The sequence below is a fragment of the Trichosurus vulpecula genome, chromosome X (assembly GCF_011100635.1).
Source record: "Trichosurus vulpecula isolate mTriVul1 chromosome X, mTriVul1.pri, whole genome shotgun sequence".
Lineage (NCBI taxonomy): Eukaryota > Metazoa > Chordata > Mammalia > Diprotodontia > Phalangeridae > Trichosurus > Trichosurus vulpecula.
In genome coordinates, this window is record NC_050582.1 from 32,540,244 (window position 1) to 32,566,538 (window position 26,295).

The window sequence follows — 26,295 nt, forward strand, 5'->3', positions numbered from 1 at the left end:
TTTCATTCCCTCTCCAATCTAAGCAGATACTCATCTAACACATCAAATGCCTTATATCAACTGTAGGGAAATTGCTATTTGCCTGTTTCAAATCTCCTTTGTTGGATCATGAATCTAGAGTTAGAAGGGACCTCTGAAGCCATCTTATCCAATCCCCTCATTTTACACTGAAGAAACTGAGACCTAAAGATATTCAATGACTTGCTCAGGAATCATATAGGCAGTAAGCCTCAGAGGCCAGATTTGAACCCAGGACCTCTGACCCCAGAGCCAGTGCCCATTGCATCATACCATGCTGCCTCCCTTATGTGCATTTATTTAAAAGAAAAAAAATTAAGATAGGTTTGACCTTTTTAAAGAGCAAATTCATTCATCAAGGGAAGCTATGGTAGGATTCAAAGGGAAAGCTGTCCCCATTTTCCTATTCTTTTCTTGGGGGGAGGAGACAGGAAAGAGAAGGGCAAGGGAACCAGCTACTCATGGAATTTAGGGGAGCCACTTGGGTCAGAAACAGGAGCTTCTAAATGTAGGAATGATTCAAAGACAGAGGAAGCTGTGTTTTCCAGATGGTGACAAAATAAAGGAGACTTCGTGCCTCTTTGAATTTCAAGTGCATTTCAGTAAGCCAACATTTATTAAGTATTTGTCTTCTATTAGTGTTTACATACAGAGGCAAATTCCAGAAACAGCCCCTTCCACCAAGGGGCTCACGATCCATTGGGGAAATCACGTGTAAACACAGAAGTTATAACACAAGATAACTTGAACAAACAGCAAACACTAATATCTTTTGAGTTTGGGAGAGTTAAAACTAGGGAGATCAGGAAAGGAATCTGATAGCTTGAGGTTAAGGTTGAGGACATCTCAGGCATAGGAGATAGTCTGGTTTGAAAGGAAGGAGAGATCTGAAGCAAGGAACTCAATTAAGACACAGTTGCAATGTCAGGTCATAAGCTAGGGTGGTATCCTTATGAGTGGAGAGAAAGGGACCCATATAAGGGGTTGGATGGGTAGGACCACCAAACTTGATAACTGGTTACATATGGGGTGGGAGGTGGTAAGGTGGAAGGAAGAGTGAGCCTGAATTACTGCAGAAGTTGTGGGGCACACAGTAGAGAAAGAATTTAGAGGAAAAGGACAAAGTAGAAATCAGAGGGAAAGACAGTGATTTCTCTTGGATAAGGTGAACCCACAGAACCATGTGGATGGGATTTGGTTTAGAAAAAATCTTTTCTATAAATGTTACAAGAAAGGGAACCTGTGTTTCTTTCCAATCATATTCATATGAACTCTAGCCTTCTTCCTTTTTCTTTTTACTTCTTGGATCTTGTCTTCCCATGGGTCAGGACATGAGATTTCAGGTTGGTTGACTGGGCAAACATCTTGGTACAGCCAGCAAAGGGGCACACATAGGGACGATCGCCAGTATGGATCCGCATGTGGGTACGTAAGTTGAAGTCCAGTGAAAAACGCTTCTCACAACCTTTGAACATGCACTGAAAGGGCTTCTCTCCAGTATGGACTAATTTGTGTCGCTTTAGCTTGGAACTCTCAACGAAGGCCTTTCCACATTCTGGGCAGACATGACCCTTGGGACCGTGGGTATGCATATGTTTCCGCAGGGCAGAATTATCTCTGAACAGCTTCATACATTTTTCATTAGGGCAAGGCAGCTTTTTATCAACATCTTTAGGTGGTTTCTTTTGATGGATAAATTCAGCCAGCTGTTTGGGATCAGAGAGATTGACCTCGGTCATTCCTCCAGGAGGGAGCTTCTTTCTGGTCCGCTTCCCAGGCTTCTTCAAAATTACAGGTTCTTCTGGGAGCTCCTGGTTTTCTATCACTGTCTCAGTCATCATCTTGTTTTCCTCATCTGTGGCCCACATTGTGATGGCAAATTCTCCTTCCAGGGTCTTGAGTTGTTCTTGCTTCTTCTCCCAACTCTGAGAGCTTCCCTCTGACCCATCATCAGAGCCTTGACCTCTGTCTCCTCCATTGTTGACAGTCCCTTCATCTACTGTGGATTCACATAAGGAAAAGGAAGCAAGGACATAGATTAGCAATCCAAATAATCATATGATTCTAGGCCTAACTTAGACCAGACTCATGACTTGAAGGTTGATGGGAATTTGGTCTTACCTAAAGTAATGGTTTCTGAAGAAGAAAGCTACCCTAAGCTCTGCAGACAGGGATGCACATGTTACTACCCTAAGTTAACCCAATTCAATAGCATTTATTAGACCTTACAGTGTGCCTAGAAGAGCTGTTATCTCGGGCAAGGGGACTGGAGATTGGCATACAGGCAGCAAATTGAGAGGACATATTTGTGCCTCCCCTGCAGTAACAGTACCCCAGCAGTGCTTTCTTCTTATTTAGCCCATACCATCACTACCAAGTCACTTGTTACAGCTTTGGGGCTAGGCTGCTGGGGGCTGGGATAAAAAAAAAACAAAAAAATGAAAACAGTCCTTACCCTCAAGCAGCTTACATTCTGCTACAATGTGAATCAAAAGAAAACAAACAAAACAATCCCCAGTTGTTTGGAAAGTTTTTAAGTCTCCCTTCTAGACAGCAGTACAGTAAGCCAAACATAGCTGACAGAAAGTCCTGGAGTCAGGCTTGGGTTTCAACTTTGCCCTACTAGCTGGGAAGTCACTCATTCTAATAACCTACTGCAAAGTACGAGGTATTTGGTTTTGGACATGTTGAGTTTGAGATGTCTACTAGACATCTAGTTGGAGATTGAGACTGGAGGTCAGCAGAGAGTTTGAGGCAGGAAAGGTTGATTTGAGAATCATCGGTATAGAGAAAATGGGAACTGATAAGATCCCCAAGTGAAGTGTAATATACATGGAGAAGAGAAGGATGAGGATCCAGCAAAGGAGAAAAAGAAGAAGCTTTTTGGCTTGTACTTATATTCTCAGCACTTGACACAGTGCTCAGCATGTAATATCGACTCCCCTGGTTTCCTTTAAATTGCAACAAAAATCCCACCTTCTACAGGAAGCCCTCCCCAACCATTCTTATTCCAGTGTCTTCCCTTTGTTAGTTACTTCCTATTTATCCTGTCTATAGCCTCTTTATAAATATTTGTTTGCTTGTTGTAAGCCCCCTGAGGCAGGGACTGTCTTTTCCCTCTTTTGTACCCTCAGCACTTACCACAGTGCCTGACTCATAGGAGACACCTAATACATAGTTATTGACTGGTTAGCAAGTACTCAATACTTTATCTTTCTGAGAATAAAAGACAGGACTACAAAGGAAATCATTTACATTGAGATAGTTATCAAAATATTTAAAAAGCAAGTTCACAGACCCTAGGTTAAGAACTGCTGTTCTAGGACATATCTCAGAGCATCATTCTCAGAAAAAGCTTTATGTTTGGAAGAGACCTTAGAGAACGTTTAGTCTGCCCATCCTCCCATTTTACAGATCAGGGAACTGAGCTTCAGAAGGAAAGTAGTGTGCGAGTTCAAACGGACAGGAAGTAGCAGATGTAGGATTCTAATATAGGTGTTCTGACTCTAAATCCAGAGCTCATTCTAAAACATCTCCCTGCCTAATTCATTACAAATGAAAGTGAACGATGATCAATGTCACTTTGGAAGGAAGTCTCCAGTGGAGTATCAGAGGGCTAGATTGAAATGAATCTTGATATATGTATGTATATGTCTGTATTTGCATGTATATATGTGTGTGTATACATATGAGAGAGTGAGAGACAGAGAGAGAGAGAGAGAGAGAGAGAGAGAGACCCCAATGGAAAGAGCTCTGGGTCTAGAATTAGGAAGATCTGAGTTAAAATTCTGCCCCAGGTACTCCTTAGTTACGTAACCCTGGTCAAGTCATTTCACCTCTGATTGTCTCAGTTTCCTCACCTGTGAAATGCTGCAGATACTTTCTAGGCATGTGAATATGGGTGAGTGCCTTTACTACTCTGAGCCTCAGCCTTCTCACCCTTAAAATGGGGATAATAGCTGAAGCACCTAACCCATAAGGTTATAGTGAGATTCAAATGAGATCCTCTCTGTAAAGTGTCTTGTAAACTTTAACACATTCTGTAAATGAGCTATAATTAAGGATATGGGGAATCATAAGAAGGAAAAGGAAAAAAAAGACCGAAATTCAGCTTTTGAGATTTCTCACGCCTTAGAGTAACTGACAGAATTCTAATTCCTGCTTTGTTGACCAGGAAGAATGACTGTTTTGAGTGATTGCCTTTCTTTGTATCCCCAGCACTTAGTGCATTTCCTGGCACCTAATGGGTCCTTAATAACTGCTTCTTAACTGTTGTTGACCGACAAAACAAACCTTGGAGCACTGCAGTGATGCTTTCTAAAAATCTGTTATTTCACCTTCAGGGGAAGACTGGTAAATGCCCAGCCATCGCATAAGGTCAGCTGCTCCACATGCACCCCAGGCCCTTCTGACAAATCATTCATAGGTACCTTGGAGAGTTCTAGGTACAATTAAGGTAAAAAGTAGTGCCTACACAGTGCGCTGGGCTTGTGGTTACGTGAATAAGGAAAGCCAAAGTGATAAAACATAAGGGTGAGAGGAAATTCATACCTTTTGGTTTTAAGCAAATGATGTTTCTCCCCCTTTAATTAAATAAATCAGGACCATCATGCCAATGTGCAAATTAATTTAAAAAACACATTAGATCAGGGAATGGAAGGGAAATCAATTCATGTGAGTTTCTGCTTCCTTGTTACTTAAAACACTCTAAAAATTAAAAAGGATAGTATGTTCATTCCAGAAGGTACTCAAAATTCACCTCAGGAATTAAATGCAGAGGTGCCAGACATTCTTCTTCTCTGAAACATCAAATTGCTGCTGGTTTCATACCAACTAACTGCACTATAACAAATGCAGTTTAGAAATAGGGAAACTCTCCCCAAAAGCCTAAATGGGGGGGAAACAGGTCCCTATATTCTAAAGAACTATTGGGGTTCAAATAAGTATCATAGAATTGCAGACACAGATATGAAAGGGATTTTGGCAAGCCAATTCAATTCAGTATACATTTACTAAGTGCCTACCATGTGGCAGGCAGTATGTTAAGTGCTGGGGATACAAAAAGAGGCAAAAGGCAGTCCCTGCCTTCAAAGAGTCTGTAATCTAATGGGGGAGACAACATGAAAACTAAAATAAACAAAGCATGCTCTATACAGGATAAATAGGAAATAATTAAAAGAGGGAAAACATTGAATTAAGAGAGATTAGGGAAGGCTTTTGTAAATGAGGAAAAACTGACATCCAGGGAGAGTGACTTGCTCAAGGTTGCGTGGATAATAAGTGGCAGTGGTAAGAGTCACACCCAAGTCACTTGACTCCAAATCCAGGGTGCTTGCCACTGTACAATGCTGCCTCCGTTGTAAGAGAATGGGTCATAGAAACCACAAACCACATTTGAGCTATGTGAACATGATGAGCAGGGTCCTGAAACTCTCCCAGCCTCAGTTTCTTCATCTGTATAATGGAGATACCAATAACAATATTTACCTCTCTGGGTTATCATGAGGCTCTGAGTGAATGGATGGAAATTACTTCAAAGATGTCAGTTAATACCAGAGATTAGGGCTGGAAGGGACCTTGAAAATCATTTAGTCCAGCCCCTCCATTTGCTATAGAGGAGGGGACTGAAGCCCAACAAGAGAGTGACTCTCCCAGGGTCACCTAGTCAGCAAATGGTCCAATTAGAATTCTGATCCAGGTTTTCTGATTCCAGATTCAGTGTTTTATCCACTCTATCCTGAAGTCAGGAAGAGCCAAGTTCAAATTTGGCAATTACAGGTTGCATGACAATGAGCAAGGTTTTTAATCTCTGTTTGCCTCAGTTTTCCCAACTGTAAAATAGGTGACACAGTGGATAAAATGTTGGGCCTGGCATCAAGAAGACTCATCTTCCTGAGTTCAAATCCGGCTTCAGACAAGTGTCTGTCAGACAAGCTCACACGAGCTGTGTGACCTGGACAAGTCACTGTCTGCCTCAGTTTCCTCATCTGTAAAATGGGCCAGAGAAGGAAATGGCAAACCACTACAGTGGCTCTGCCAGGAAAACCCCAAATGGGGTCAGGAACAGTTGGATATGGCTGAAAAACGACTGAACAACACAGCAACAGCAAAATAGGGATACAGTAGTTACTTCCCAGGGTGATTGTGAAAATCATATGTGATAATATTTGTACAGTACCTGGTTCAAGATAGGCAGATAATCCTTCCTTTTCTTCCTTCTGACTTTCCACGAGTTCCTCTCCATTGGATTTGAGATAACTGCTACTTAGGTATACTGTAGGGAAAATTCATTTTGGGTATGCGTCAGACGAGCTCTCAAATTCTGTGATTCATCACACCTGCAAAACGCTGGGCATCTAGGCCTCTAGCAGCTCAACCTCAAGCCCATCCCCAGCCTTGCTTGTGGTATGCGCAGTGGTACTTGTAGTAAATGATAATTGTGATATACACACACACACATGCATAAATATATACATGCATATATACACATATACATATTTATGTTGAAGGGTTGCCAACTGCTTTCCATACATTATCTCATTTTAGCCTCAGGGCATGCTCTACAGTGGGGACTAAGTGGAGGCCTAGACAAACACTTTCACCTGCATTGTTTTCAGGGTAATCTGAGATTTAGATTACCTCTGACTGATTTGGAGAAGCTATCACCTGGAGTGAGGGAGTGAACTTTTTTTTCCTTGTCTACACTGCTGGAAGAGCCTGGGGTGGGGAATCAGAGAACTAGCCCCAGAAGCCCAAACTCTGTTACTACCCGTGTGACTGTAGGTAAATCCTGTCCTTCCCTGTGAAAATAAAGGATTAGACAAGATGGTGAAAACCAAGCGAGGAAGAGAACGAGAGGCCCAAAAGACCAAGTCATAGGGGCAGGTAAGTAGTGAGCTCACTGGAAACGAAGTGTCCAAGATGACCTTCAACTTCTGCCATTTGTAGTAGCTTGTAACCATGGGTTCTTCTTGGACTCTCCTTCCTCACCTCTCATGTCTCTTCTGGTCCCACTTCACAGCCCCTTTCACATCAACTCTCTCTCCTCTACAACTACCCTCATAAATTTGGGCCTCATTTTCACCAATCCAGGATGTTAACAGTACTTCAACAGTACTTTACTCTCCAGCCTTAACAGACACACTTTCTAGACACATTTCCTTTATGCATAGATCAGGTTGGGTCACTCCTCTGCTCAAAAATCTTCAGTGGTTCCTGTTGCCTAGCCAGTAAAATTCAAATGACTGGCTTATATCGAAGGCTATCTGGTGCTATTCTGTTGTTCTAATCTGGCATCTCTCCAATCAGCTTAGGAAACACTGTTTATTAGAGCTATTTACAAATTTGTCTTGTCCCTATACTATATCCTACAGCCTACATGAAATCAGAGATGGTCTAAGTTAAACTTTTTATCTCCTCCAAAGTAACTCTGTACACAGTGGTTGCTTAATAAAGGCAAGAGAGCATATGTTTGTAGCTGGAAGGGACCTTTGAGATCACTGAGTCTGACCCTTCATTTTACAGATGAGGGAATCAGGATTATCGGGGCATAGAGAGGTGTAATGATTTGCCCAACATCACACAGGTAGGAAGTGGCGGAATAGGGATTTGAATTTGGGTGGGGGGAGCGCTTGATTCCAAATCCAGTACTCCTGATGCTTGTTGTCCAACTGGAAAATAAGGGAAATGGGCTGGGAGTGAAGACCTTTTTGATTTGGTCATTGCTGGTCCCAAACAAAGCTTTTCTCTGCCCACCTATGAAGTGGGAGAAGACCATATCCAACCAGCCCATCCTCATTAATACAAGGAAGCCCCTGGCTGTGGTTTGCTTTGAAAGGTGATTTAAAAACTAAAAAAGTAATTAATATGTAGCTGATCCTAGTGCATGTCTAGATCATGCCTCGTGGGGGGCTGTTTTTCTGCATGGGTTGGCAGATAGATATCATAGGCATCCGGCTAATTTCTATTCACTATAATACATCTTTATTGGAGCATTTACTTAAAAGGAACCGACTGCCCTGGAGAGAAGTGTTGCAGTCAGGTCTGAAGCAGGGAAACCCCCAGGGGGAAGAGATGTGCTTTGCAAAGCAGATGTGCAGCCAGAACTCTCCTTCTAGAGGGGAGGATGGATTCTACCAGGCACTATGGTGGCAAAGGGGGTCAATCAAGAAATCATCGGCCCTAATTAGCACTCTCATGAGCTGTTTAATTTCTTTACCTGCAATTGAGTGAAACTGGGGAAAGGTGGAAGAAAAATCTTTGCTGTTATTTAAAACACCAAAGGAAACCAGATAAATACCAACCCACTGGCAGTCTACTGGAAGTGAGAATAAACATACTGGCCCCAATGGCATAGGGCCTTTCAAAAGTTATATTTGCTGCAAAGAGCTGACTTGGGAGATCAGAAGACTTGGCTTTGGGAGGCCACAGAAGGCAGGGAGGTGCATCTTAATTCACTTTTGTTGGCAAGGCTACAGGGTTGGCTTTCAGACAGGCTTGGTGATAATTTGATCAAGAGCTCTCCTCTTTATTTCCAATATACACTTTAAGGTTAGCTCCCAAGTAGTGGGTTGAGGTTTTGTTTTTTTTTCCTGACACAGCAATACATAAAGACCATCAGACTACTAAAAATGACCAGAAAGATGTGTCCAACCTCTGAGCCTTCTAAGAACAAATGCAAACTAAAGTGTTGTAACATCGATAAGCAGAGAAGAGGCGTGCTGGAACCAGCTCCAACAGGTTCCTGAGAGCCGAGTTTCAGGGTGCCCACTTGCATGTCAGGAACTGGCAAATGCCACACATCAGGGCTTGATTTATTATTTTGTGGATTGTCACTCTAAGACTTAAGAATGTGATGGAGAAAAAGTTCATGCAAATTAAACTCAGAAATGTGTTGTGTGGGGTCGTAGGTGGTGATGCAGTAGATAGAGCACTGGCCCTGGTGTCAGGAGGACCTGAGTTCAAATGCGGCCTCAGACACTTGGCACTTACCAGCTGTATGACCTGCAAGTCACTTAACCCTGATTGCCTCAAAAAGACAAAAAAGGGTGTTGTGTGTAACCACCTCACCCCCCACTCCTTCACTCAGGGCTGGTTGTTAAACTTTTCCCAGCACACCACTGGAAGTATGACTGGTAATGACAATATCAGATTACTAAGCAAGGCCCTGAACTGAGTGCTGAATTTTCTTCCCTTATTTGTTCCCAGGATCCTCATTTCTTCCCCACCCTGATGACTGTATTCTCCTCTAGACCAAAACTCCTGCTCATCTATTTGTACAGTAAAGATCAAAGCCACTTGGTGTTGTTCACTTTTTATCTAGTTTTGTCTTGAGTTCTATATCTCCCTGTTAATCTTTCATACAGCCTCGAGTGGGGAGGGGGGGGTTTCCTCTTTCTTGCCAAAGCCTCTGCTTCTGACATCTATCACCTCCCTTCCTACCTTGCCTCCCAAAAGACTTAGCTCTTCCATTTATCTCATCCCCCATTCCTATCGAACCTCAGTGTCCCATTATTAAAAGGGACTAAGGAAAGGTTTCTTGAAGAAGGTGGGGTTTTAGGTAGGGCCTGGATCATGGAGGTGAGAGTAAGGAGGGAGAACATTCCAGCCATGAGGGAGGTCATTGAAAATTCCCGGAGTTGGGAAATGGAGTGTCTTGGTTGAGAAACATCTAGGAGGCCAGTGTTACTGCATCATAGAAGCCATGAAGGAGAGTAAAGGAAGTAGAAGGAAACTGGAAAGGGAGGAAGGGTCCAGGTTTTGAGGGGATTTTGAAGCCAAACAGCTTTGATTCTGGAACTAATAGGGAGCCCCTTAAGTTTGAAGATTGGCAGGGAGGTATGTGATATGGTCTCACAGACCTGAACTTTAGGTAAAGCACTTTGGTAGGTGAGTGGAGGATGGACGGCAGTGGGGAGAGACTTTAGACAAAGAGACCAACCAGCAGGCTACTGCAATAGTCCAGGCATGAGGTGATGAGGTCTTGTACCCAGATGGTGGCAGTGTCAGAGGAAATAAGGGGGCATTTATGACAGATGTTGGGGACGTAGAAATCAACAGCACTCACCAACAGATTGGATGTGGGGGTGAGAGAGAGTAAGGAGTAGAGGATGACACTGAGGTTGCAAGCCCCTATGTCTGGGAGGATGGTAGTACCCTTGATAGTAAAAGGGAAGGCTTAGGAAGAGGGGAAAGTGGGGGAAAATAACGAGTTCAGTTTGGGTATGTTGAGTTTAAGATGATCATAAAACAGCTAATATTTATATAGTGCCTACTATGTGCCTGGCACCGTGAAGCATTTTATTATCTCATTTGATCCTCAGAACAGTTCTGGGAGGTAGGTGCTATTATTACCCCCATTTTAGAGATGAGGAAACTGAGGTTCAGTGACTTGCCCGGGGTTACCCAGTTAGTAAGTATCTGAAGCCAGATTTGAACTTGGGTCTTCCTGACTTCAGGCCAGGAGCTCTGTCTAATATGTCTACAGAACATTTATTTGGAGATGTCCAGTAGGCACCTGGAGATGTGATACTAGAGTATTGGAAAGAGGTTAAGGCTACATATTTAGATTGGAGAATCATTTGCATAGAGACGCTAATTGAATCCATGGGAGCTGATGTGACCACCAAGTAAAATACAGGGTGTCCCTAAAGTCTGGACACACAGGCAATGTGAGTTCACATGAATCTTGCAAAGCACATCAACCTTTGCATCACAAATGATGGAAATCATATTGAAGATGTTATTTGTTAATATTCCAATTAAATAAAATGTTGGTCAGGGTCACACAACTAGTAGTGTCGGAGGTTGGATTAGAACTCGGGTCCTACTCCAGGCCCTGTGCTCTATCCACTCACTATGCCACCTAGCTGCCCCACTGAACATTCTTACAGTGCCACATTTAGAGTTGCCTGCATTTATTGTTACTTAAATCTTGAACCAGAGTTGCCAGTCTGCTCTGGGGGAGGGAGTTTGCTCTCTGGATATTCACTACATAAATGAAATCATGGGTCTGGACCGAAAGAAACTTCTTCAAGAAGACTTTCAAAATGATTGGTTTCTTCATGATTATAGTAAACTTGGTGTTTTTTGGCATGATTAAGGCTTGTTATTCTGGCTAATGAAAATCCAGCTATAGTGCCGTTCTAATTTTCTAAGACTCATCTACTTAGTAAGCCCTTCCCCCCATTCCGTTCCTCTTCCCTGTATTCCCACTGCCCACCCCTACTTTCATCACAGCCTCTACTCCCTCCTCTTCATTTTCTCATAGAGACAATGCTATTCTCTATAGAAGATTTTTTTAAATCAGACATCTCAAAATTGAACTTAAAATCTTTCATTGTCCGTGGATGTTCACATGCCCTGAGGCCAAATAGCATAGAATGTAATTATGAAAACTTATTAAATAAAACTAATGTCATCTCTATTAGCAATTGGGAACTAAGGGCCCTAGTCCCTGGAGGGCTTTACAAAAAATACTCCAGAGCCTACAGACCTTTATTTTTAGGTTAAGTAAAAATTGTCGGGAGCAGCTGGTCTAGATGGGCCCCTGGAAGCCTTACAAATCCCTATTATTAGTCCACGCCTGTCTTTCCTCCTTGCAAAAAGAAACACTTTTTAATGAGTGAGATGGCATTTGAAAGAAAAAAGACATAGATTAAGCATTTCTTTGTAAGGGACAATGAATATGTTTCCCAGAATGTCATGTCAAGGAACAATCCCAGCCTTGCTCATCTACTGCAATTTCTTGGTGTTAATTGGTGTCTGTAGAGCTAGCCTGGTAATCTCATTTTCATTAATGATACTAATGCCATCTGTCAGGACCCCAATAACTGTAACTCTGGCTAATGGATATGGATCATGGTAACTGGTAAAGACTGCATGAACTAATTAAATGGCGCTTATTGCACTTTCCTTTATATGCAATTTTCCCCTTTTGACCCAAATACTGTAAGGGGACCTCCTGAACTAGAAACATGAACGGAGAATGAAGAGTGACTAGTTTCCTTATTTTCATGACAGTAGGGTAAGAAACAAAGATGGGGGGAGGGGGAGATTTGTCCATTTGACATCACCTTAACCATCATTTACAATTGGTCTTTCACTATTAGGACTGTGACTGAGAACTGAGGATCTCACATAATTAGGAAGAAGGTAGGACCCACTTCTTGTGGCTAGGTCTCAAGCAGGGCACTTGTACTTCCTATAGGCAGGACTGTAAATAGGACAGGGCACAAGGGGCCAAAATTTAGAGAGTACTGGAAGTCCTTGAAAGGCACTGTGGTACAGAGGAAAGAATACTACCTTTAGGTCTAGATTCAAAGCCCACCTCTGATGCTCACTATCTGTGTGACCTTGGGCACATCACTTAACCTCTCTGGGCCTCAGTTTTCTCATCTGTAAAATGAGAAGGTTGCACTAGATGGTCTCTGAGGTCCCTTCCAGCTGTAAGGCTATGATATTGTACTGGTATTTTACTATGATTGTATGAACTGACCTTAATACCTAGTTAACAAGATTATTATATTAGATATAAAGATGCTCTCAAATGGCTTCTTTCCCTAGCCAGATTCCAGTTGAGCTCCTTCCCTGCCTGGCTCTTCATTGAGCCCTCTTCTACCTTGAAGTATCTTGAGGTCAATTTCTATGCCCCCTTCCCCCAACACAGGTCATTGTCTCAAATTCTTTGCCCACCTCCCTCAAATGCCTTTGTCTCAAAGTTGATTTCAGGCCTGCTTTATGCTACTTAACTCAGGCATGCTTCGTGCTACCCAAATCACCCAAGTTGCTAGGTATGACTTTGTTTCTGTGTCACTACAAGGAGTAAACAGAGAGTGGCTCCCCTTGTACTTATACAGCCTGAAGTGTGGCAAAAGTCAGGGGCTGGAGTTTGTCCTTTTAGAAGCTTTGTAGGGACTAGGAAATTGTCGATCAAAGTACAAAACCACCTGACTGGCAGATGGTTTGGAACCGAGGGGCCCTTTGGAGCCAAGAGCTCAAACCACTGGGGATGGAAAGGGGACATTATTTGTCCAAGATCCTTTATAGACATTATGGACTAATTAGTACCTTACTTAGGATATCTTATTCAGGTCCCATTTGCATCATAGCCCCTGAGGTTTTACTCTGAGTAAAGGCTGTAACTCAACATGGGCAAATGATAGATCTATAGATGCTTTGGTCTAGAGAAGGTAAGCAGATTTGCCAAAGGACAGGGGGTGAGGTAACGCAAAATCTTCAAATTGGAAAGACCCCAAAAAGTCATCTAGGTAGACCTACTCATTACAATTCAAATCTCTCCTCTAGAAGTGGGCTTGTTCTCTTTCATAAAATGCTAATGAGAAAAGCTGTTTATATAAAGATCACTTAGCCCTAAAGCTGAACATTTCAAACAGCAAGAGTCATACATTGTCTTTTCAGGTAGGTTCAATTCAGTTTACATGGAAGCTAGGTGGCTCAGTGGATAGAAATCTAGGCTTAAGAATCAAGACTTGACTGCAAACACTCAGACACGTCCTAGCTGTGTGACCCTGGGTAAGTCACTTAACTTGTCTGCCTTGGGAAAATTATAGTACCTTCCTCCCAGGACTGATGTGTGAATAAAATGACATAAAAGCCATAAAGTGCTTAACATAGTGCCTTTGACTCAGCCTTTGCTGGGAGGCAGAGGTGGGAGAGGGAAGGAAAAAGGAAGGGGGAAGAGGGAAGAAGGATGGAAGAAGGTGGAGAACAGAGAAGGAAGGAGGAAAGCAGAAGAGAAGAGATAAAAATAGAGGAAGGGGAAGGGGAGAGTGAAGGATGAAGGAAGGAGAAAGATGGAAGGAAGGGAGAGGGAAGAGGCAGGAAGAAAAATGGAGACAGAGAGGAGAGAAAAGGAAAAGATAAAGAGAAGAGACAGGGAACCAAAGGGTATGGCGGGAGTTAGGGCAACTAGGTGGCACAGTGGATAGAGCACTGGGCTTGGAACCAGGAAGACTCACTGTCATGAGTTGAAATCCAGCCTCAGACACTTCTCAGCTGTGTGACCCTGGGCAAATCATTTCACCCTGTTTGCCTCAGTTTCCTCATCTATATAAAATGAGCCTGAGGAGAAAACCACTTCAGGATCTCTGCCAAGAAAACCCCAAATGGGGTCACAGAGAGTTGGACACAACTGAAACAACTGAACGACCACAAAAATGGAGGGAGAGAGGAAGAGAAAGGCGGGAAAGGAAGAGGAGGTAGGGTAAAGACAGGATAAAGGATGAAGAGGGAGGGGAGAAGGAGGGTGGGAGAGTGAAGAGGGAGTTGGGGCGAGGAAGAGCTAAACTAGAATACATACTTTTGAGTGGTATTATCTCTGTGCCTTGCCCACTCCCTCTCTCTTTCGCTCCAGCTAAGACTTGCAGTGGTGAGCTGGTCTTATCTGGGGGAATATCCCCAGCAGCCCTCCTATTGAATCCATTACTTTTACTGCCAGTCATTAGCCCTGAACAAAAGGAAGAAGAAGTATCCCAGGGAATGAGGGCCAGCCAATGCAAAGCTGGGGAGATGGGAGATGAAAAATCATGTATGAGGAATGGCAAGAAGACCAGCATGGCTAGATCATAGGGAGTACTGAGGGAAGTAGTGTCTAAGAAGAATGGAACGATAAGAAGGGGGCCAGCTTGTGAAGATCTCTAAAGGACAGATCCTGAAGGTGCTAGAGATCCCCTGGAGTTTGAGCAGTAGAGTAACATGGTTAGACTTGCATGTTGGTAACCCTCACTTTGGCAGCTGGATGAGAAGATAGATTAGAGAGAGGAGAGACTTTAGGAAGCTAGTGTAGTGCAGTAGTCTAGGCAGAAGTTGATGAGGTTATGGACTAGAATGGTGGATCTGTGAGTAGAGAGAAATGGAAGAAATGTTGTAGAGATAGAAATGACAAGGTCTGGCGACTATTTATCATCATTGTTTTAATCTCACAATGTGGCCGATGAGTGGGTTATACTAGGCACAGAAGGGTCAACTGATTTTTTTTCTTTTTGCACACCTCTGGTCACATCATTAGTATAATCTTCAATCTATTTTTTCTTTGCAGGGATATATGGAATGAGAGAGTGAAGAGTTGAGGATGAAGCTGATGCTGGGAAGCTGTGGACTGGAGGGATTTCGGTGCCCTTGACAATAACTGAAAGGTATGGAAGAGGGATGGGCTTGAGGAGAAAGTTAGTATGTTCTGTTTGGAATCTTTGGCATTCGAGATGCCTATAGGATAGCCAGGTTAAAATATTCAGTAGGTATTATAGGACTGGTGTTCAAGATGAGAGACTAAAGGTATACAATCTACATATACATCTGAGATACATCTCCATGACCAGCTCAGCGAATGACAGACTATGGAGTGTAGAAGACCAAAGATGGAGCATTGAGGATACAAGCACAGTTAGTGGTTAGCTATCACTGATAAAGGTTCAGCAAACGAGACTGAGATGAAGCATACAGGTAGGAGGAGAAGAAGAAAAGAGCAGAGTCATGAAAACTCAGGATTGACAGTAACCAGGAAGAGAAGGTGATCGGCAGTTTCAGATGCTACAAATGGGTCAAGAAGGGTGAGGATGGAGAAAAGGCCATTAGATTCTGTCATCAAGAGATCGTTGGTAACAGTGGAGAGAGCAGTTTCAACTGAATGATGACATAGAAAGTCAGACTGCAGAGGGTTTATAGAAGAGAGCGGGAGAAAGAATGGATACTGTCAATTAGCGGATGTCTCCAAATACAATATGCAAATAAGGTGAGGTTCACTGTAGAAATCCTTATTTTCAAATCTTGATAATTTGGAATATTTTTCACCAACTTCTTGCCAAATCATTTTCTGATCATTGTTTTCATCTCACAATGTAACCAACAAATGGCTTTGTTTCTTAGACTATGGAAGGTGACCCCCACATGGGGTCATGACCCACAGCTTAAGAAGTGCTGAAGAGGTCACACGTGGAAAAAGTTTAATACTAGGTATAGTTTATACTAGGTGTAGAAGGGTCAACTCTGGTCTGTTCTTTTTCCTTACATTATCAGTATTACCTTCAATCTGTAGTTTCTTTACAAGAATCTTTTAAAGCCACTTGTCCCTTTTGTGATGGTTAGTTTAGGACTATTTTTATAATACTTTCTATATAGGTCTTCCCACGCTTCTCTGTACTCATCTTGGCAGGAACTTTCTTGGGGTACATGCCTAGCAGAGGAAGTTTTGCTAATAAGGATAATGTGGTAATAATGCTGAATGTATTTGTCTTTCCACAACCTCCTCAACCTTAATTATTTTCACTTGTTTGTTACCTTGGCTGATCTGCTGGGTGTGAAGGGAAACCTCCTAGTTGTTTTGATTTGCATTTCTGTCACCATTAGTGATTCCGAGCATTCTTTCTTATGGTCGGTAATGGCTTGTAATTCTTTTGAAAAATGATTGTTCACATTCAGGGGCCACTTATCTCTTGGTGATAGCTGAGCTAAAACTACCGACTCTCATCCATAAATCTCAACCCCTGTGCATTGTGGAATGTCCATTATTCCCCCAGGATATCTCCTATGACATGTGACAGCCACTGCCACTTTTTGGTAGTTAAAATTCCAGTGTCAATTTGGCAAATAACAGTAAAGTGTCACTTTACTTATTTTTAAGAAAAATAGAAATAAAACTTCTAGTATTTTCTTCCCACACTCCCTGATATGTAATACATCCACTTTAGAGGCCATTAGATCAAGTGGTTTGCAAAGTTCCTTCTAGCTCTGTGATTTCTATGGCTTCTGACCATAACACCAGGCAGAACTGAACAGGACAAATGTTCCCAACAAATGATTTTGAAGATGACAAAACAACCTCATTACTGTTCCCTGGAGTCCCAACTCCTGACTGCTGTTTTGGCATTTGGGAAACGTTGCCAAGTTTAGCATGTCCATTGATGAGACTGATGTTGGTGGCTGCCATTAGATCACCTGCTGTTCAGGACATAGCAGATGTGGTATCATCGAGAGCATGGAGAGTGAACGTTGAATTTAATCATTCTTTAAGCATCTACTCTACGCAAGACACCATGCTAGGCACTGGGCATCCAAAGACAAAAATAAACTTCTCTCTTCAAGGCACTTATTCTATTGGAGCAATCCAAGATTTAGAGAGAGAAGTAAATACAAGGTAATTCAAGGATGGAGAGTGTTAAGTGGGGGTGGGGGGGTGGGGAAAGGTCACCAAAGTCTTATGGAGGAAGCAATATATGTGTTACTGGAGTACTGGAGGGAATAAGGAGCTGAGGATATTTCACCAAAGAAAGAGAAAGCTTAGGAGGCAAATAAAGGTCATTGCCTTTAAGTATTTGGAGAGGAAGTAGATTTGTCTGCTTGGCCTTGGAGGGCAGAATTAGGTACAGTGGTAGAAGTGGCAGAGAGGCAAACAGGCTCACTGTAAATTAAAACATCCTGATAATTATAGTCAAGTGTACCAGCTGCATCAGGAGGCCTTGGGTTCCCTATCACTGGACAACTCCAAGCAAAGGCTAGATGCCCACTGGCTAGGATTGTTATAGAAAGGATTTTCCCTCGGACATGGGTCAGATTACCTGCCCTCTGATGTCACTTTCCAACTCTGAGATTCTGTTGTGTTGGACTGAAATATGGAGTACCCATGGCCCAAAATGCTCTCTGCTACTGGCTTACGTGAACTGAGAACAGCGTATGAGAAATCACAGCAAAGAATGTATTCTACAGTGACTCTCATTCTTTGCGATGTGTGCTTGGGGTTTATAAATGAATTATTCCACATCTAAACTTTTGCTCTTTGGAGCTTCTGTTAGGAAAGATAATGAGCCCACTTTTCCTTCCCCTCTCTCTTCCCCCTTCCCCACTGCCACCTCTAGACCTAGGCTGAGGATAAGATGACTGCATAGGAGGATAGTCAATGCATACTTGAGCTAGGGGTCAGAAAGTGTATTATAGCCATATTGTATGTGAAAAGGCTGGAGAATGTTCTGTACCTAGTCTCGAACACAAGACCCATGTCCAGCCATGATAATAAACAGCTCTGAGCCACTAGCTCATTCTTCCTACCTCAGTGGCAGAGAAGAATGCCAGAGGCAGAAGGATAGGAGGGAGATAAAATTATCATCTATCATCATCATCATCACCACCACCACCACCACCATCACCATCATTATCACCATAACCATTCATTTCTATGGCACTGTAAGGTTTCCAGTGTTTTATAAGTATTATCTCATTTCAGCTTCACAACCCTATCAGAGAGGGACCCCCAGGTAGTAGTTTCAATAACGTGGAAATTGAGGCTCAGAGAGTTTATGACTTTGCTTATAGTCACATAGCTAGGAAGTGTCAGGGTGACATTTGAACCCAGGTCTTCCTGACTGCCACCATGTCATATTGCTCTCGCCTTTAAAGGGATGATCTGGGTGAGCATGCTTGTAGCATCATTTGGGCACACTTCTCAGGCAGGGTCTGCCCATTCAATTTCGATGACTTCCATAAGGCACTAGACTCAATCAAAACACTCAAAAATTCCAGGGGCTTAATGAAGAAATGCTCACTTGCGCACAGGGCCTCAGCTTCTTTCTCATCAATTATTCTTAACGGCTCAGTAGAGAAGAAGGACATGAAGGTATCTGTAACTGGAGAAAAAAACCATAAGAGAATACCAGTGGGTGAAATGGTGTCCCTGTCTCAGATCTCATGCCAGTCTAATCCATCCTCCTCCATGCAGCTGCCCAAGTCCTATAGAGTAGGTCTGACTCAGTAAACTCAGTAAACTCCTGGGCTTCCCTACTGCTTCCAGAAATGAGTATAAACTCTATTGGCATTTCAAACCTTTGACAATCTCTTGACCTACCTTTCTAGCTTTTACTACACATTACTGGCCCTCACATATCATGTGGTCCAGTCAGTCTAGCCTTCTTACCATGCCTCACAAATGGTCTTCAATTTCTTCTCTCTGTGCCTTTGTCTTGGCTGCCCTCATGACTGAAAACACACCCTTCCCCTCACCTCCACTTGTTAGATTCAGCCTGAACACTGATGAGCCTTTCTTGATCCCCCTAGCTGCTAGTCCCACCCTCCCTCCCTGCCTCCGTATCACTTGGTATCCATTTTGTATGTATTTGTATATCACCATTTGGGACATGTTGTCTCCCCAGTTCCAATTTAAGCTGCTTGAGAGTAATGACTGCCTTACTTTTGTCTCTGTGTCTCGTGAACCTGGCATAGAGTAGGTGCCTTATTACACTCTTATTGACTGACTGATAGATTACTGGAAGTGCCATGTTGAGCTGCTTGCCCTTTGTATTTGGCATCAAATATATGTTCCTTCCTTGTAGAATGAGGAGCAATGTGGGTTTGTAGGATCAGTGTAGCTAGGAGGGAGGGAGAAGATGAAGAGGAGAGTTGCTAGAAAATTGTAGCAGACAAGAGTGTAGACTGACTGCTGAGGGTGGGGATTCAGAGGATATGAGGTCAGGGCCTTGGGCCAAGTGCTTCTGTGTATACTCCAGGGGCTAGAAGGGTTTTAAGTTAGCGATGAGTATTAAGTATGGCACCTCATTTGAGCCTTGCAACATGCTTGGGCAGCAGCTACTTGTAGACTTGATCCCATTTTATACATGAGAAAACTGAAGTAGAGAGAGGGAAGGTGGCTAGTAAGTGTCAAAGGTCTTATTTCACCCCAGAGAAAGGTCTCCTTGCCTTCTAAGTCTGGACTGATACCCACCCTATCTCTCTCTAAAACATGTTTTCCCTCTATGGTAAAACTTGTTCAGTGGACACATTCTTCTGGGCAGAAGCAGTCATGTCTCCCATCTACATGGTGTGTCTCATGGTAATTGAGGATGGCAAGTGCCAATCTTGACCCATGACACAAAAGTCAGAAATATGGGCCTCATAGGCTGACTGCTTTAAGGATATCAGTGTATGTCATTTGGGCTTGATAACATCCCTCTTAACCAGGTGCTTCAAATACTATTTTATATTTTGAGTATGGTATAGTATAGTATAGTATTTTACAGATGAGGAAACTGAGGCTGAGGTTGTGACCTGCTCATGGCCACAAAGCTAGAGAGTGTCACAGGTCCAGTTTGAACCCAGGTCTTTCATACTCCAGCATTCTGTTCATTTTAGACCTGGGGTGGGAACCTGCAGCCTTGAGGCCGCATGTGACCTTCTAGATCCTTAAGTGTGGCCTTTTGAATTTGGATTCAGTCAAAAGGCCACACTAAAGGATCTAGAAGGCCACATTAGACTATCTTCCTACCATGTTTGGGTCACTCCACATGCAGTGATCATCGATGCCATTCAGATGATTCCCATATACAACTAGGCTATGAAGCAAAACCAACAGAGAAAAATTCACAAGACTCAGTGAAGAAATGTTCACGTACCATCTTCATTGTTACTGGCTTCCAAAGATTGTACTGGTTCAAGAGCATATAATGGTGTGCATGTTTCTACTAGAAGAGGAGAAAAAAAGGGGATCAGCACATATGGCCCACTGACACAGTCTTAGACAATAGCTGAGGTGGTGGGCATGGGGGTGTCATACCTTCTGCACAGTTTTCAGGGACATAATCTCGGCACTCAGTGATCGCCATTTCAGGAGGAGGCTGGCTTATTGGATCGAGCAGGGCTTGGGTATCAGGAGAGAAAAAAAAAGAACCTTAATAAACAAATACACAGACTCTGCTTCCTCAAATAGAAGCTAGTGAGAGGCTTTCAGCACTTTTCATGAGATGGCATGCTAACAGCGGAAAGTAAGAGAGCTAGAAGAGAATCACTGAAGGAGAGATTAGAGGCCATCGAGTCCAGCCTCCTCACTTCCCAGAGGAGCCAGCATTGGAGAGGACCTTCTTGCCTGAATGATTGCAGTAGCCTCCCAATTGGTCCCTTCACCTAGTCACTCCCCTTTCCAACCCTGCCCCCATCTTCCACAAACTGATATTTGGAAAACCCAAATCTGACCTTTGGAGTTGTTTCTAACTCAAGAACTTTTAGTGGTTCCCTATTCCCTCTAGGATAAAATACAAACTCTTCAGTTTGGCATGTGAAGTCCTCCAAAATCTGTTTGGGGCAGCTAGTTGGCACTGTAGTGGATAGAGCGCTGGGCCTGGAGTCAGGAAGACCCGAGTTCAAATCCAGCCTCAGACACTTACTAACTGTGTTACTCTGGGCAAGTCACTTCTCCTTATTTGCCTCAGTTTCTTCATATGTCAAATGAGCCAGAGAAGGAAATGGCAAACCACTCTAGGATCTTTGCCAAGAAAACCCCAAATGGGGTCATGAAGACTTGGACTCAATTTACCAACAATTATGGCAACAGCGACAACATCATTCTGGTTCCCACCTACATGTCTTGTCCCATTTTCTTTTCTTCTTCACGTCTTACACTTCTCCCCACAGTCCAAGTGGCCTGCTAGCTGTTCCCTGCCATATCAAGTCCTGTCTTGCTGCCTGTGTACCTCACTACCACCTTTGCCATGCATTCTCACACCACCTCATCAAATCTCTAGTTTCCTTCCAAAGATAGCTTGATTACATTCGATAATATCATCGATATTGAGTTGGAAACGGACTTCAGAAACCATCTAGTCCAACTCCTTCATTTTACAAAGGAGGTAACTGAGGCCTGGAGAAGTGAGGTGACTTGCCCAAGGTCACACATAGGATCCCAGACCTATTACTTGGAAGGGACTTGAGGGTCCAACTAGTCCAACACCCTCAACTTTCCTGTTTACAAAAAAAAAACAAACAAACCACTGGATTCTCTTCACTATTATCCTCTAATAATCAAGTCAATATTTCTGTTGATTTTTCAGCAACCATCTTTCCCATCCTATCTGACCCTTCCCCCTCTCCAGTTAAATGAGGTAGACCAGGATACTGAGATCCAGCAGGATGAAGTGACTTGCCCAAGGCCCGTGGCTCATAAGTAGGAGACGTAGAATTCGAACCCAGGTTCTGGGATTGCATTTAGTGCTCTTTCGATTGCATCATGCTGCCTCCTACGCTCTTCTGCAGATCTCTTTAGGTCCCTCTCCAGTTTCAGCCCATAAGCCTACTTTTATGATGTTCTCATGCATTTCCAACAATTCCCTTCTTGCATCCAACACCCAGGAGAAATATCCGAGGGGCTCAGGAATAAGATGCTCACCTTGAGGAAGTTCTTGCAAAGAATGTGCTTGCACTGTGCCAAGAGAATATATGGGTATATATGAGGCTGTCAGAAGACAAGGGACAAGAAACGTGAGCAGTGAAACAAAGAGCATTCGTTAAGCCCTTACTTTGCGCCAGGCACTGTGTGTGAAAAAGGAGTATCTCACATCGGATGGATTAATGCGGCCCTAAAGGAGGAACTTTGTCGTACAGGAGGAGTGACAGACATTTGAGCTCATGACCTTTAAAAAAATCTGTGTTATTGATATCTTTTTGTTTTCTGCAGCCTGTGCCAAAAGTCTTAGTGCAGTTTTAGGCTTTATTGGCTTAAAATTGTCGTGGGATTTTGGGAACATTCTGTATTACTCATTCCAGATATTTCCTTTATCTCCAACCTTGGCCTGGGAATTGGACCCTCCATTACAACAAAGAGATGCAGGGAAGTGAAGAGTCCTTGACTTCAGGCACTGTTGGGGCTTTTTTGTCTTAATGTTTCCAGGGCCTAATGTAGATGCTTAATAGGTGCTTGTCAATTAAGCAAAAAAAAAAGCCCCCTTCCCCGCCCCATAAAGTAACCACATGCAGCACCGTATGCAATGTTCTGCCCTTGCAGTTCCCTCCCTCTCTGCCAAGAGATGCGAGGGAGGATTTTTCATTATCTGTTCTTCAGGACCATTACTGGTGTTTGAAATACTTGGAATCCAGTGCGTGTTATTCAGTGATATTTTCATGCATATTACTGCAGTTTAAAAAAAAATCTATATTCTTCGGCTTCTTTCACTGTCTCTCCATCAGTTCATAGAAGTGTTCCCATGCTGATCTATACCTAGTTTCTACAAGCTGCTTTCTCATTTTCCCAGTAGTTCTTGTCAAAAAGAGAGGCCTTCCCCTAGGGAATTTTCTGTTCTTGGCTTTATCAGGTGCTAACCTGCCATTTTCACTTGGTTCTGGTTTCTGAAGATCTGTTGATCTACTTAGGCGATTTTTAAAAATAATTACCAATTGGTTTTTGACTATTATGACTTCATAAGATATTTTGATGTCTGTTAAGGCAATAACCCCTTTATTCCCCCACTTATTTATTTCTAGATCTTTTGCTTCTCTGAATACATTCTTGTTAGTTTGTCCAGTTCTAAATAGTATTTCCTTGGTTATCTGATTACTATATTATTAAATGTATAAATTAATTTGGGTAACATTTTTATTATATTTGCTTAGCCTAACCATGGCCACTTAATACTTCTTTAATTATTCATTTGCCTTTATTTCTGTAGTGTTTTGTAGTTACTAAAGGAGAACTTGTGTGTCATTAAAGAGAGCTTTAAGCTCCTCAAGGGTAGAGATTTTCCTATTTGTGTTGGTATCTCTGGTATTTGGCACATAGTAGGTACTTCATAAATGCTTGTTGATTTATATTTTAGGAGGTAATTCTCAGATAACTTATACATTTTGTCATTTCTCTGAACATGACTTCTTTTATTGCTTGCTCTTTGGTTTTGTTAGTGGTACATCAAAACGCTGGTGATTTTTTACAAATTTAACTTAAATTCTGCAATCATACTAAAGCTATTAACTGACTCAGTTTCTTTTTTTTGATTCCCTGGGATTTTCTAAGTACACTCTTATTTTATTCTTAAATACTGATACTTTTGTCTCTTGGATAACATTTATGCCTTTGTTTTCATTTCTAGAATTATGGCACAGGAGTGAAGATGAGAATACTTTCTTGTTTTTCTGCAGTACAAATACTGCCGTTGGGTTTTAGAGATGCTTTTGATCACATTAAAGAAGGTCCATCCATTTTGCATAGTTTTGTGGATTTATGCTCCCTTGTTGAGAGACCAGGATCATTTGGCCTTAGTGCATTTCTGGGATGGGGGAAGAAGTGAATTTAAAGAAGGGTGGCGAGAAGGGAGAAACAGTCATTGTTAAACTTATTAACAAAAATATAATATTTCCTCCTGGCGTGGAGGATAACGGTATCAATCCCCCATTGATCGAGTAGTCAGTCACATAGAAGGGGAAGAGACTGATAAGAATGCTTGAAGGCCCACAAAGAGCCTTAGACACAATATTTCATTTGAGCTTTACAATAACCTTGGAAGATAATTATTACAGGTATTATTGTCTTCGTTTTACAGATGAGGAAACCGAGATTTAGTGTGGTTAAAGGATTTTGCCCAGAGACATATGGCTAGTGAATGTTACAGGTGAGAGTTTGAACTGTCTTCTTAACTTTGACTAGTATCCTACCCACTGTCCCCCATTACCTTCCCATTCGAAGGGGGATCTAGATGAACATGTTCCCAACATGATTGGGCCATCCTCCACATGCAAGGGTTGTTGGTGCAGTTCAGACAATTTCAATACAGTTTGAAGCTATGAATCAAAACCCTAGTGGATGAATAAGGCACTCACCAACAGGCTGATTCTCCTTGTCTTGAAGAGTATCTGTTTCCATCGTCCCAAATGAGTAAAAGGGTGTGTAGGGGCCTGTTAGAGAAAGAAGGAGAATCCCTTTAGATACATAGATAGATCTTGACCCAACCTTTCCCTCTATCCTAGCTTGAATCAAGAGCTTCAAACTACAGCAAGAGTTGCAGATGTTTGTGCCCATACTTTTTGGAGGGCTTGGAACACTTGATATTTTTGCATAAGGTTTAGCTTCAGTCATGGACCCAGAAGCATTCTGGCTTCTTGTACTGTCAGATATGTATAGTGGGTGTAATTAGAGAAGTAAGACGGGAGAGCCAGTTGTTGGAACATATTCGCAAACATAGAATCATAGCAATGAATAAGAGACTCCGACCACCAGGGTAGAGAATGAAGATGAGGCAATATCAGTGCTTATAACCATTGGCAATTTCTTTGCACATACTCCCTCAGTTGTAATGTTAGGACAGAAATAACTGGCATTCATAGGGGACTTTAAAATTTGCAAAAAAAAATAAAGAAATAAAAGCAGCAGCTTTATATACATTGTCTCATTTGAGCTTCATAATGGCCCTGTGAGGTAGGTACTATGGGTCATATTATCCCCATTCCACAGATGGGGGTGGGGGGGCGCTCAGAGAGGTTTAGCAACTTGCTCATGGTCTTAGCTAGGAAGTGTAACGAGGAGGATCTGTACCCAGGTCTTTCTGACTCCACGCCTAGCATTCTATCCAAAATAGCAGGCTGCGTCTCCACGTAGGACATTTTAAAAATGATTGGAGAATGCGGGGAGTGGTCCACATGCAGTGGTCATTCTGTGCTTCACATGATTTCTATGCACTGTGAGGCCATTAATCCAAACCCTTAAAGAGATAATTAGTGGCTCAGTAAGGGAATCCTTACCTCCACTCAGAATATCTTTTCCCGGCAAATTGTATACCTGTATTGGTTCAGTGGTATATACAGGTACATATGTGGCTGTAAACAGAGAAAGAAAAGCACATGGAAAAGAGGTTCACATTGCACATGGCACTAGCCCAGCCTTTCTTCTTTTATGTGAAATAGAAGCTTTATCACCCAGAAGTTGAGGATGCATCAGCCTTTAGTTTTTTCATCAGCTAGATAGTAACTTATTGTAACAACAATGTTGTTTGCAGTTGCTATGGAGGTGCAAGGCCAATAACACCAGCACACAGGAGGGCTGCTAGCACAGGTTCTTTGATCTGCTTTTCTAAGGAAAGCAACTTTAAGGGGTTTACAATCTCACTTTAATTAAACATACATACATCATTCACTTAGTTCAGGGGAAAAAGTCAGCACTCTGAACTTCAGAGAAAACACAAACAGAAATTACAAGTAGAAATTATATAAAGGGAGCAAATAACACAAAGCAGCAGACAGGGTTTCTAGCTATCTGTCCATAGCAATATATACATACAACCATGTGACTCAAACTCATGTGACTTAGGCTTTCTTGTGACTTAGGCAGGTCATCAGAGACTCTTGATTTAATCAAAGGCAAGGCTCAATCAAAGGCACTTGGTTGCCTTAGTGCTGAGAAACACTCCAAAAGAAAAAAATAGCTGAAAGTCCCACTTTGCTTGCCAATACACTCATTTGGGGCCCCAAAGCAAGTCTCTCCCACTGCACTGTGGGGAGGAGGAGTTGGAGAAGGCACTACAG

At 42.5% G+C, this 26,295-nt stretch overlaps 1 protein-coding gene and 1 long non-coding RNA gene across 2 annotated transcripts; both read right to left on the reverse strand.

The window, feature by feature from the left end:
• Positions 1-1,295: 1,295 nt before the first annotated feature.
• Positions 1,296-6,254, reverse strand: LOC118832495 (transcriptional repressor protein YY1-like; the record flags this gene model as incomplete). The annotated part of the gene is made up of 2 exons (XM_036739799.1): positions 1,296-2,017; positions 6,197-6,254. Coding segments are annotated over 2 exons (762 nt in total), but the record flags the coding sequence as incomplete, so codon positions are not given.
• LOC118832843 lies at positions 6,255-20,597 on the reverse strand. The gene is made up of 4 exons (XR_005009233.1): positions 20,573-20,597; positions 20,412-20,480; positions 18,573-18,653; positions 6,255-6,292 (listed from the first exon to the last, which is right to left on the reverse strand). It is a non-coding gene; the product is annotated as an uncharacterized LOC118832843 (long non-coding RNA).
• Positions 20,598-26,295: the final 5,698 nt, after the last annotated feature.